The 12,148-nt window shown below is 36.5% G+C and overlaps 1 protein-coding gene across 4 annotated transcripts in view; it reads right to left on the reverse strand.

Moving 5' to 3' along the window:
- Positions 1-10,802: 10,802 nt before the first annotated feature.
- LOC126331691 (toll-like receptor 2 type-2) overlaps positions 10,803-12,148 on the reverse strand; it is a 170,454-nt gene continuing 169,108 nt past the window's right edge. For 2 of the 4 annotated variants that reach the window (XM_049996515.1, XM_049996514.1), the window contains exon 7: positions 10,803-11,321. In XM_049996515.1, the coding sequence (XP_049852472.1) occupies positions 11,040-11,321 (282 nt within the window). In that variant the 3' untranslated portion in view covers positions 10,803-11,039. The remainder of the gene's footprint in view (positions 11,322-12,148) is intronic. The other 2 variants (XM_049996517.1, XM_049996516.1) reach the window with 2 other exon arrangements.

The following is a 12,148-nucleotide window of genomic DNA, read 5'->3' on the forward strand; positions in this document are numbered from 1 at the left end:
CTAGCTCTGCAGATGACGAAGAAATTGATGAAATGTATGATGAGATAAAAGAAATTATTCAGGTAGTGAAGGGAGATGAAAATTTAATAGTCATGAGTGACTCGTATTCGAGAGTGGGAAAAGGGAGAGAAGGAAACATAAAAGGTGAATACGGATTGAAGCTAAGAAATGAAAGAGGAAGCCACCTGGTAGAATTTTGCACAGAGCATAACTTAATCATAGCTAACACTTGGTTCAAGAATCATGAAAGACGGTTGTATACATGAAGAACCCTGCAGATACTAAAAGGTATCAGATAGATTATATAATGGTAAGACAGAGATTTAGGATCCAGGTTTTAAATTGTAAGACATTTCCAGGGGCAGATGTGGAGTCTGACCACAATCTATTGGTTATGACCTGTAGATTAAAACTGAAGAAACTGCAAAAATGTGGGAAATTAAGGAGATGGGGCCTGGATAAATTGAAAGAACCAAATGTAGTACAGAGTTTCAGGCAGAGCATAAGGGAACAATTGACAGGAATGGGGGAAAGAAGTACAGTAGAAGAAGAATGGGGAGCTTTGAGGGACGAAATAGTGAAGGCAGCAGAGGCTCAAGTAGGTAAAAAGATGAGGGCTAGCAGAAACCCTTGGTAACAGAAGAAATATTGAATTTAATTAATGAAACGAGAAAATATAAAAATGCAATAAATGAAGCAGGCAAAAAGGAATACAGACGTCTCAAAAATGAAATCAACAGGACGTGCAAAATGGCTAAGCAGGGATGGCTAGAGGACAAATGTAAGGATGTAGAGGCTTATCTCACTAGGGGTAAGATAGATACTGCCTACAGGAAAATTAAAGAGACCTTTGGAGAAAGGAAAACCACTTGCATGAATATCAAGAGCTTTGATGGAAACCTAGTTCTAAGCAAGGAAGGGAAAACAGAAAGGTGGAAGGAGTATATAGAGGGTCTATACAAGGGCGATGTACTTGAGGACAATATTATGGAAATGGAAGAGGATGTAGATGAAGATGAAATGGGAGATATGATACTGCATGAAGAGCTTGACAGAGCACTGAAAGACCTGAGTCAAAACAAGGTCCCTGAAGTAGACAACATTCCATTAGAACTACTGACAGCCTTGGGAGAGCCAGTCAAGACAAAACTCTACCATCTGGTGTGCAAGGTGTATGAGACAGGCAAAATAGCCTCAGACTTCAAGAAGAATATAATAATTTCAATCCCAAAGAAAGGAGGTGTTGACAGGTATGAAAATTACTGAACTACCAGTTTAATAAGTCACAGCTGAAAAATACTAACGCGAATTCCTTACAGACGAATGGAAAAACTGATAGAAGCCGACCTCGGGGAAGATCAGTTTGGGTTCCGTAGAAATGTTGGAACACTTGAGACAATACAGACCCTACGACTTATATTAGAAGAAAGATTAAGGAAAGGCAAACCTACATTTGTAGCATTTGTAGAATTAGAGAAAGCTTTTGACAATGTTGACTGGAATACTCTCTTTCAAATTCTGAAGGTGGCAGGGGTAAAATACAGGGAGAGAAAGGCTATTTACAATTTGTACAGAAACCAGATGGCAGTTATAAGAGTCGAGGGACATGGAAGGGAAGCAGTGGTTGGGAAGGGAGTGAGACAGGGCTGTAGTCTATCCCCAATGTTATTCAATCTGTACATTGAGCAAGCAGTGAAGGAAACAAAAGAAAAATTCGGAGTAGGTATTAAAGTCCATGGAGAAGAAATAAAAACTTTCAGGTTCATCGATGACATTGTAATGGTGTCAGAGAGCAAAGGACTTGGAAGAGCAGTTGAACAGAATGGACAGTGTCTTGAAAGGAGGATATAAGATGAACATCAACAAAACCAAAACGAGGATAATGGAATGTAGTCGAATTAAATCGGGTGATGCTGAGGGAATTAGATTAGGAAAAGAGACACTTAAAGTAGTAAAGGGGTTTTGCTATTTGGGGAGGAAAATAACTTATGATGGTCGAAGTAGGGAGGATATAAAATGTAGACTGGCAATGGCAAGGAAATCATTTCTGAAGAAGAAACATTCGTTAACATCGAGTAATGATTTAAATGTCAGGAAGTCGTTTCTGAAAGTATTTGTATGGAGTGTAGACATGTATGGAAGTGAAACATGGATGATAAATAGTTTAGACAAGAAGAGAATAGAAGCTTTCGAAATGTGGTGCTACAGAAGAATGCTGAAGATTAGATGGGTATATCACATAATTAATGAGGAGTTATTGAATCGAATTGGGGAGAAGAGGAGCCTGTGGCACAACTTGACTAGAAGAAGGGTTCAGTTGGTAGGACATGTTCTGAGACATCGAGGGATCACCAATTTAGTATTGGAGGGCAGCGTGGAGGGTAAAAATTGTAGAGGGAGATCAAGAGTTGAATACATTAAGCAGATTCAGAAGTATGTAGGCTGCAGTAGGTACTGGGAGATGAAGAAGCTTGCACAGGATAGAGTAGCATGGAGAGCTGCAACAAACCAGTGTCAGGACTGAAGACCACAACAACAATACAACTTACTAAGTTGATTGTTGTGTTTGTGTGATATGTTTTTGAACAGTTGTTCAGGAGAGGAAGTGGGTTACTGAATAAAATGTATAGGCTGCTTTATAATAAACAAAGATACAAGGAGGCAATCACGCTAGCTAAACAATGTTTATTTTGTTTCTTGAAAAAAAGTTGTATGTGTACTGTTGAGTAGTTGTCAAAATACCAAGTTTTTGGAAGAGGTCTGTGCAAGATGTTCTAGAAGTAACACCATATATAATTCATACAACACTTTTCTGTATTCTGAAAATACCATTCCTGTAAGTTGAATTTCTCCCAAAAAATGATTCCATAACTCATTAGTGAATTGAAATATGCAGAATCAACTATTTTCATTGTTTCTAAATCACCTACAGCATAATCATGCATACTGCAGGTATGGCCAAATCAAGGCACTTAATTAATTATATGGTGTGGCTTCTACAAATTAGATTGTTATGCTCAAAAACTTAACACATTATTTGCATACTTTCTGAAGTTCAACGAGAGACACTGAATTGTATTCTGTGAGTCTTGTTAAAATTTACCGTAAGCCTTTTGACTTGAACTATTCATTGATATTTCCAAATATTTCATTAGACGCCTTTTCAGTTAGATGACAGACCCTACTTGCTCTGCAGCAAGTACAAACTTAGTGTCTTCTGACAATGCAAGTGGAAGATCATTTACATCTAATAGAAACAACACAGGACCCACAATAGTTCCTTGCAGTATACCTTTCCGATTGCCTCAGATTCTGAACATGATTGCTTTGCAACTGATATACTTTACTTTCTGCCAAGCACACAGCATTAAAACAATGAATGTGTTGTGCATACTATTCTATGTTGCATCTACACTGTGCAAACGACTGTGAAAAACATGGTAGAGGGTACTTCCTTTTGTACAAATTAGGTCATCTTACTGTTTCATTGACATATGGAGTGCAGGAAGATTTGTTTCATAACTGCCTCTTCACACAGTTTAATTGGTCTAAGCTTTTCTTTGTGGTCCATACAGGAGTGATAAATGGAGGTTTGTAGTATATTCCTCAATTACCTACTGGTTCTTGAAACTTTGTAAGTGGGCTTTCACAGGATAGTTTGCATCTGTCATCAATAGCCTAGCCCGCCTTCGTAGAGTAGCGGTAGCTTTACTGTCTACCATGCAGGAGGCCTGGGTTTGATTCCCGGTAGGGAACTGGGTGTTGTGTGTCCTTCATCTTCATTTTCCTCATCATTGACTCGCAAGTTGCCAATGTAGTGTCACCTATAAAGGACTTGCAATATGGCAGCCGAACTACCCCGAATGGGGCCCCCGGCCAACAATGCCATATGATTATTTCATTTCATCAATAGCCTACCAGTTCAGTTTTTTTTCAGTATCTCTGTTACACTTTTCCATTTGTCAAACAAATGTGTGACCACTCATACAGCCCTTCCTTGCATACATTCAATATGCTCTGTTAGTCCTGTATGGGTCCCACATACTTGAGCAATATTCTAGGATGGATAATTCATGCATTTTGTAAGTAGTCTCTTTTTAGATGGACAGCATTTTCTTAATGTCCTACCAATTAACCAAAAACAGCCATCTACTCTTAACTACTACTGAGCTTATGTGATCATTCCATTTCATGTCCCTATGAATTGTTAAACCCAGTTATATGTATGTTCTGATTGATCCAATTATGATTCGTAGATATTGTAGTTAGAGGATATTACATCTATTTATTTTATTAGATGCACAATTTTACTTTTCTGAACAAACTGCCCATCTTTGCACCAATTTGAAATCCAGTTAAAATCTTACTGAATCTTTATGCAGCTTTTTTCACAGTGTATTTCATTATAGATAATGCATCCTCTTAATATTGTCCATAATGTCACTAATATGCCTTATTTATGAACAGCAACAATTGCAGTAAACCCCCATGGGGGACATGTGCGGTTACATCCACATCAATCAATGACTCTTTATTCAAGGTAAGATGCTGTTTCCTCCCTAACAAGAAATCTGCAATCCAATTACTAAGGTCACTTGACACCTAATATGATATTACTTTTGATAATAATCATACATTATTCATAGGTGCAGCACTGAGATAAATACTTTCCAGAAGTGAAAAAATATAGCATTTATGTGACTACCTCAAGCCATGGCTTTCAGGATGTCTTGTGAGAAAATAATAAGTTTGGTTTGCATGACCAATGTTTTTGGAATTCATGACATTTGGCATGGAGTAGGTCATTCTGTTCAAAATACTTCATAATTTTTGAGGTCAGAATGTGTTCAGTGATATTTCAACCGATGAATTTCAATAATTTTTGACAGTGGTTTCTCTTTATTTATTTATTTACACATCAAGTTATGTCGGACCAAATCAAGGAGCAAATCTCCAAGGTCATGCAATGTGTCAGTACATGAAATTACAACATAAAAGTAATAACATATAAGAATAAATGTTTATGAATCCGAAAAAGTCAGTCCATAAGTTTAAGTAAACGCAATCAGCGATACAACAAGAATCAGCTTAATCTCTCAATAGGCTCCTAGACAGAATAGGAGTGACCCAGGAGGAAACTCTTCAGTTTTGATTTGAAAGTGTATGGATTACAGCTAAGATTTTTGAATTTGAGTGGTAGCTTATTGAAAATGGATGCTGCAGTATATTGCACATCTTTCTGCACAAAACTTAAGGAAGTCCAATCCAAATGAAGGTTTGTTTTCTGCTGAGTATTAACTGACTGAAAGCCACTTGCTCTTGGAAATAAGCTAATATTGTTAACAAGAAACAACAGTAAGGAATATATACATTGAGAGGCCAATGTCAAAATACCAAGACTTATGAACAGGGGTCGACAAGAGGTTCATGAACTTACATCACTTATTGCCCGAAGTGCCCATTTCTGAGCCAAAAATATTCTTTTAGAATAGGAAGAGTTACCCCAAAATATAATTCCATGCCAAATAAGTGAACGAAAATAAGGAAAGTAGACTAACTTTCATGTCGAATGATCACTCATTTCAGGTACTGTTCGAATAGTAAAAATGGCAGTATTAAGTCTTTGAACAAGATCCTGAATGTGGGCTTTCCATGACAGCTTACTATCTATCTGAACACCTAGAAATTTGAACTGTTAAGTTTCACTAATCATATGCCCATTCTGTGAAATTAAAATGACAAGTTTTGTTGAATTGTGTGTTAGAAACTGTAAAAACTGAGTCTTACTATGATTTAGCGTTAGTTTATTTTCTACAAGCTATGAACTTAGGCCGTGCACTGCACTATTTGAAACAGAGCCAATGTAGCATACAACATCCTAGCTAGTGTCATCAGCAAACAGAAATATTTTAGAGTTACCTGTAATACTAGAGGGCATTTATATAAATAAGGAACAGGAGTGCCCCCAACACTGATCCCTGGGGCACCTCACACTTGACTGTACCCCACTCAGACCTCACATTACAGCCATTCTCAATATTGTGGATAATGACATTTTGCTGTCTGTTTCTAAAGTAAGAGATGAAGCAATTGTGACCTTTTCCCCGTATTCCATAATGGTCCAACTTCTGGAGCAATATTTTGTGATCATCACAATCAAATGCCTTAGTTAAATCAAAAAATATGCCTAGTGTTTGAAACCTATTGTTTAACCCATCCAGTACCTCACAGAGAAAAGAGAATATAGCATTTTCAGTTGCTAAATGACTTCTAAAGCAACTGTACATTAGATAGCAGACCGTGTGATATAAAATGATCAATTATCCTCACATACACAGCCTTTTCAATAGCTTTTGCAAACACTGATGGCATAGAAATAGGTCTAAAATTATCTACATTATCCCTTTCTCCCTTTTTATAAAGCGGCTTTACTGCTGAGTACTGTATTCGTTCAGGAAACTGACCATTCCTAAAGAACAAATTACAAATATGGCTAAATACAGAGCTAACGAGTGCAGCATAGTACTTTAATATTCTGCTAGGCACTCCATTATAACCATGAGAGTCCTTAGTCTTCAGTGATTTAATTATTGACTCGATCTCCCTCTTGTCTGTATCACAGAGGAGTATTTCAGACATCAATCTTGGACAGGCATTTGCCAAGAAAGTTATTGATTCCCTTTAGAAACTAAATTTTTATTTAATTCACCAGCAATGCTCAGAAAATGATTGTTAAATACTGTACACAGTAACAGAAATATTTTTACTGTGAACTGACTTTATATCATCAACCTTGTGCTGCTGACCAGACACTTCCTTCACAACTGACCATATGGTTTTAATTTTATCCTGTGAATTAGCAATTCTATTTGCATACCGCATACTCTTTGCCTTCCTAATAACATTTTTAAGCACCTTACAATACTGTTTGTAATGGGCTTGATTGTGACTACTTCTAACATTTTGATATAATTCCCACTTTTTTCTTCATGATGTCCTTATCCCACTATCAGCCATCTGGGTTGCCTATTACTGCTATTACCCCTTTTAGAATATTCTAATGGAAAGCAACTCAAAAAGCATGAGAAATGTGTTAAGGAAAGCATTATATTTATCATCTATGTTATCAGCACTATAACCACCCTGCCACTATTGTTTCTTGACAAAGTTTAAAAATCTCTCTATTGCTATTAGATTAACTTTCCTATATAGTTTGTAATTAAATGTGACGTTTGTTTGAGTACTAAAGCCTTTTTGGTGTTAAAAATTGTCCATCATGGTCTGAAAGGCCATTCAACCTTTTATTAACAGAATGCCCATCTACTAATGAAGAATGAATAAAAATATTGTCTATGGCTGTGCTACTGTTCCCCTGCACCCTAGTTGGAAAAAACGCAGTTTGCATTAGATCAAATGAATTTAAGAGATCCACCAACATGCTTTTTCTTGCACCATCATATACAAAATCTATATTGAAGTCACCACATATAACTAGTTTCTGGTACTTCCTACAAAGTGAATCAAGAACCCTCTCTAGCTTGAGCAGAAATGCTCTGAAGTCAGAGGTAAGGGACCTATAAACAAAAACAATTAGAAGTTAAGTTTCACTAAATTCAACTGCCCCTGCACAACATTCACATATCTGTTCAGAGCAGTGCCGTGATATGGCTATGGACCCAAATGGAATACTGATTTTTTTACATACACCCCACAAGGAACTCCTTGAAAAACAACCAGCTAATCTGTATCCTGGTAAAAGAAGCCTCTGAATTGTCAAATTATTTAAGTGGTCCTCTGACATACCAATAATTTCAGAATCAACATCTATAAGCAGTTCATAACCTTTAGCTCTCATACCTCTTACATTTTGATGAAATATGCGAATTCCTTCTCTACTTATATCCTCTGAAGGTGAGTCCTTAGTTAGAGGGACTTCCTTTAAGCAGGTATACCTGTCAGTTGCCTTCAGTCTAGAAAAGGTGCAGCTCTAACACCAACTACTACAGGAATTTTTCCATGTTACAAGTGTATCTCAATCTGTATTTTGCAAACACTTCCTGAATTACTCAAATCTTTTTTCATTTATCGCTTTACTAGTTTTCCAATTCTTTTGTATTGAAGCCTTATGCTTTCATGTTATTTGTCAGGAACTGACTGTCATGATCTGAGTGACTAATAACTATTGGAATTACACTATAATTTTGCAATATTAATCCATCTATAAGAAATGTTCTCATAGTAGAGTTGCTGGTTATCATAACACTTGTTGTTCTCATTGTACATTAATAATTTTAAGAACACTTCAATCTGTTTAATTAATAAATCAAAATTAACAGATGGACCCAGGTTTATAGTGGCTATTATATTAACTTTCCATGAAATTATACTTTTGCAGCAGAAGCTTCAAAATACTGATCACTTCAAAATTGAGAGGTATCAGTGTTTCTATAGTTGTATCCTTTCGTAATGTAAGTGGTGACTTCTCCTTTCTCAATACCTGATATGCAGTAACATGTCACTAAGTTATATTGATCTGTATTCAGCATCCCTACAAAGTGATTAAATGATGTTTAGAAAAACATGTTACATCTAGAGGATTTGCAGTTTGCAGTTTATCTGAACATTTCAAACCTTCATTGATTTTGTTTTTTAACTTTCCAATAATTTTGTGCACATATATTACGTCTAACATTTTTATCACCCTGAAAGCTGGGTTTACCCTAAAACAGGTGCTGTTAAAGGTGATGGATAGGATTACTAAATCACTCCTGCATATTTAATAATAGTATTAAAAAGCAAAACAAAAAATAAAACACCTTATACATGTTCAGCATGTAGTTACATTTACAAATTAATTTGTGATGTGTGACTAAAATGACTCATTCCATATTAGAGTGATTTATCATGCAAACGATCCATGGAACATGAAACCAACTAACTCAGTGACTCTTGGGATATTTCCATCAAGTAACTGTGTCCATCCCCCTCCACTTCTGTGTGTACACTCACCTTTAAAGATTCTGCTATCAACCCAACCTATTTCCCTGTCACTTTTGCATTGAGATTTGGGCCATGGGTCAAAGTCCCATCTGTCAATAGCATCAACAGAAACTAAAACCATGTTCAATTCCATAACTGGCAGGAGCCAATCAATCACCATATTGATCTGATTCACAGAACTGTTCAACTGCACACAATCATTATGCCTCAAAGCAAGAACAAAAAAAATTTGTTTAGTTCACTGCCAAAGTTCTATTTAACAGGTCATTTACAGTCCTGTAGGCATTATCTTTGTTAGTGCTGTTTCCTCCTCCACACACTATGGTATCACATGATCTTAATTTCCAAAATCCTTCCACAGAGAAACTGATAGCCTCTACTACTTGGTTAAGGTGTGCACTTGCTCTGAAGAAGTTTGTGAGCTTCTTCGTGGGTCGTAAATTTTACTGCAATAACTAGTCCACACCTCTTATATACCTGCTATCTAACAGCAGAATTTTCCTCCTGTTTCCTATAAATAGGTTTCTATTAAACCACTATTCCATGTCTAAATCAGCTAGCAGGAGAAATCTTTTTGTTGGTGAAGTGAAACTGTCCAATGCTGTTTTGTTTTTGTGGTCTCTATATCTTGCTGCCACTTCCAATTTCTCATTACCCTTTTCTTCCAGTAACCTGTCCAGTAGCCTTCTAGCATTATCAAGCTTTGCCTTAAGACACATAATTTTTCCCTCGTGTTCAGCTATTTTCCTGTTGCATTCACAGACACTACAATACCATGGAAGAGTCTCACTTAATTCACCCTTTTCCATGCCACTGTATTTCTTCCAACAAAGTCATCCATCACAACAGATGCACTGAACTAGCATTCCTATTACAGTTCAAACACTTCACTTCCATATGAAGAACTTCATCTTACCTGGTAACAGCAGGCATAGGCAAATACCATCTTTTGGAACCACAAGTCTCTTTTTACAGTGAATGAAAGAAGAGGTGACAATTTTAATGCTTTGTCTTAAGGGGGTGGGCAAAAATTTGGAAACACCACATATTACCATGTGTAATACAGTGTAGGAAAGCTGCTTGCATCCAGAACAACTTCAGTCATCTTAGAATGGATAAATACAGGTCTTGTGTGGTTTTCAAGGGAATCTTATGGTAATGATAATGGAGGTAGGTTTCTATCATGTGCCAATTTCCTGTTATGGACATTTGCACTACTGGTGAGTGGTTTTGGAATTCCAGCTTACCCTGCAGTTCACTGCTCCTGGAGTTTTCTTCACACTGTTTTGGTGTTGACAGGATTTGTGAGTGTGACAGCCAGCTCTGCAGTGACTTTGGAGTTATCTCCTCTTTTTTTTGTCACAGTCTTCTTCATTGACCCTCTGTCATGATCACACACCACATACTTTCCTCCACATTGTGACCTAGTGGATGATGTTTTTCCATGTATCCTATATGCCGTATAAATCTTTGATATTGTGCCTCTTGAAATACCACAAAGTTCAGTTACCTTGGTGATGGAAGCACCCACCATACATACACCAATAACTTGCCAACATTTGAATTTTCTTGGCTCTGCTATAGTGCACTCACAACAACACAGAACACTGTTCTGACCATATCTGACATTTGCAACATACTGAGGACATTCCACAGATGCTGTTCATGGTCAAATACAACAGCGCAACCTTTAGGCTCGGATAGCATCTGCATTTATGTTCAAGTATGCGTTTCTCAAGGTGTTTCCATATTTTTGTTCAACCCCTGTATGTACTATACAGGGAAAAGCAGAAAAAAGAAAATGTGTTTTCTGGACATTATGATCTTATTATGAGGGCAAGTTCTTACAAAGAACATTTTCATATTACATAGTAATCCATTATCATTTTATCTCACAACAATTAGATCTTAAAAGCAAATGTTGCATGTAGACTAAAGAGTAGAAAAAACTGAAAGTTTTGTACAAAGAAAAAAGCTATACACTTTGTAAAATTGAGAGGAACATAATCATTTTCAAGCATTACACATGTTCTTCTTAATCAGGAAATTGATTCTGCATCATGGTGCAGGTTGTGTCCAGCTTTAATCTGAGTAATACTTGGACCCAAAGATTTTCGAAGTCTCTTCCACAGATTACTTTCTGTTTCACTACTCATGTCTTCAGGAACTGGCCATTCTAAGTAAGTTCGAGTATCCATTAGGTAACGTAGGTGTCTTGGCAACTTCTGTCGTTCAAGCCGCTCTAGTTCAATGAAAATCAAGAATTCACGGTCCTCAGCAAACACTTTATGGTTGGCCATTTCAAGTTCCCATTGGCACCACTGAAAAACAGTGAAAAAATTATAATGATTAGAATAACTATATATTATACTGATATTAAGAACTATTGATCACTAGGTGGCAGCAGACAAAACCAAGAATAAAAGTTACACAGACACTAACTTTTGGAACAAGAAACTCTTTTTCGTATTAACATGGGAGAAAGGGATCAAGGAAATGGTGCTAAGCAGGTAGATCATCGAAACTCCTGAAACCCATAGCAACCCGCTGAGATAATATGAATAAAGCTTGACATAGTATAATCTTTCCCTACTGTATTTCTATTGACCTGTACACCTTAGTGACAGTGCTACATTGCCCCATTTTCTTTGACAGTTTACTTTGTTTTCCAAAGGAAGACAATTTTGATTATTATCTTTTGTTAATTCTCATGTCTGCAGTCAACTGAAGAGCAGTAGTGTCAGCTAAGTTTATGTAATGTCAGTTTAACTATAATGTAGGCCTACTTTAAGCTGATAATTTCTCATTTCTAGCAGAATTATACTGTTGCTCCCATTATTAGTAAGCACACAAAATAAAATCACATTACAAATTATTACTGGAGACTTTACAGAATATGGAACAAATACAAAGAATATGGCTGGGGAACCAAAATTATCATCGAGAATATCAGAAGCTTGATCTCTGCAATAAAATATCAAAATATTTCAGTTGACTTAAATGTGACAAACCGATGAAACATAATTATTAAACTGAATGACACTAAGACTTGTTGATGAATTTATTCTACTCTTTTGTGGAGTATATGATGTTCATATATCACACATACAATTACTTTAATGCACAGTTTTCTAGGAAAGAAAAAAAT

Source organism: Schistocerca gregaria, chromosome 2 (assembly GCF_023897955.1).
Source record: "Schistocerca gregaria isolate iqSchGreg1 chromosome 2, iqSchGreg1.2, whole genome shotgun sequence".
Classification (NCBI taxonomy): domain Eukaryota; kingdom Metazoa; phylum Arthropoda; class Insecta; order Orthoptera; family Acrididae; genus Schistocerca; species Schistocerca gregaria.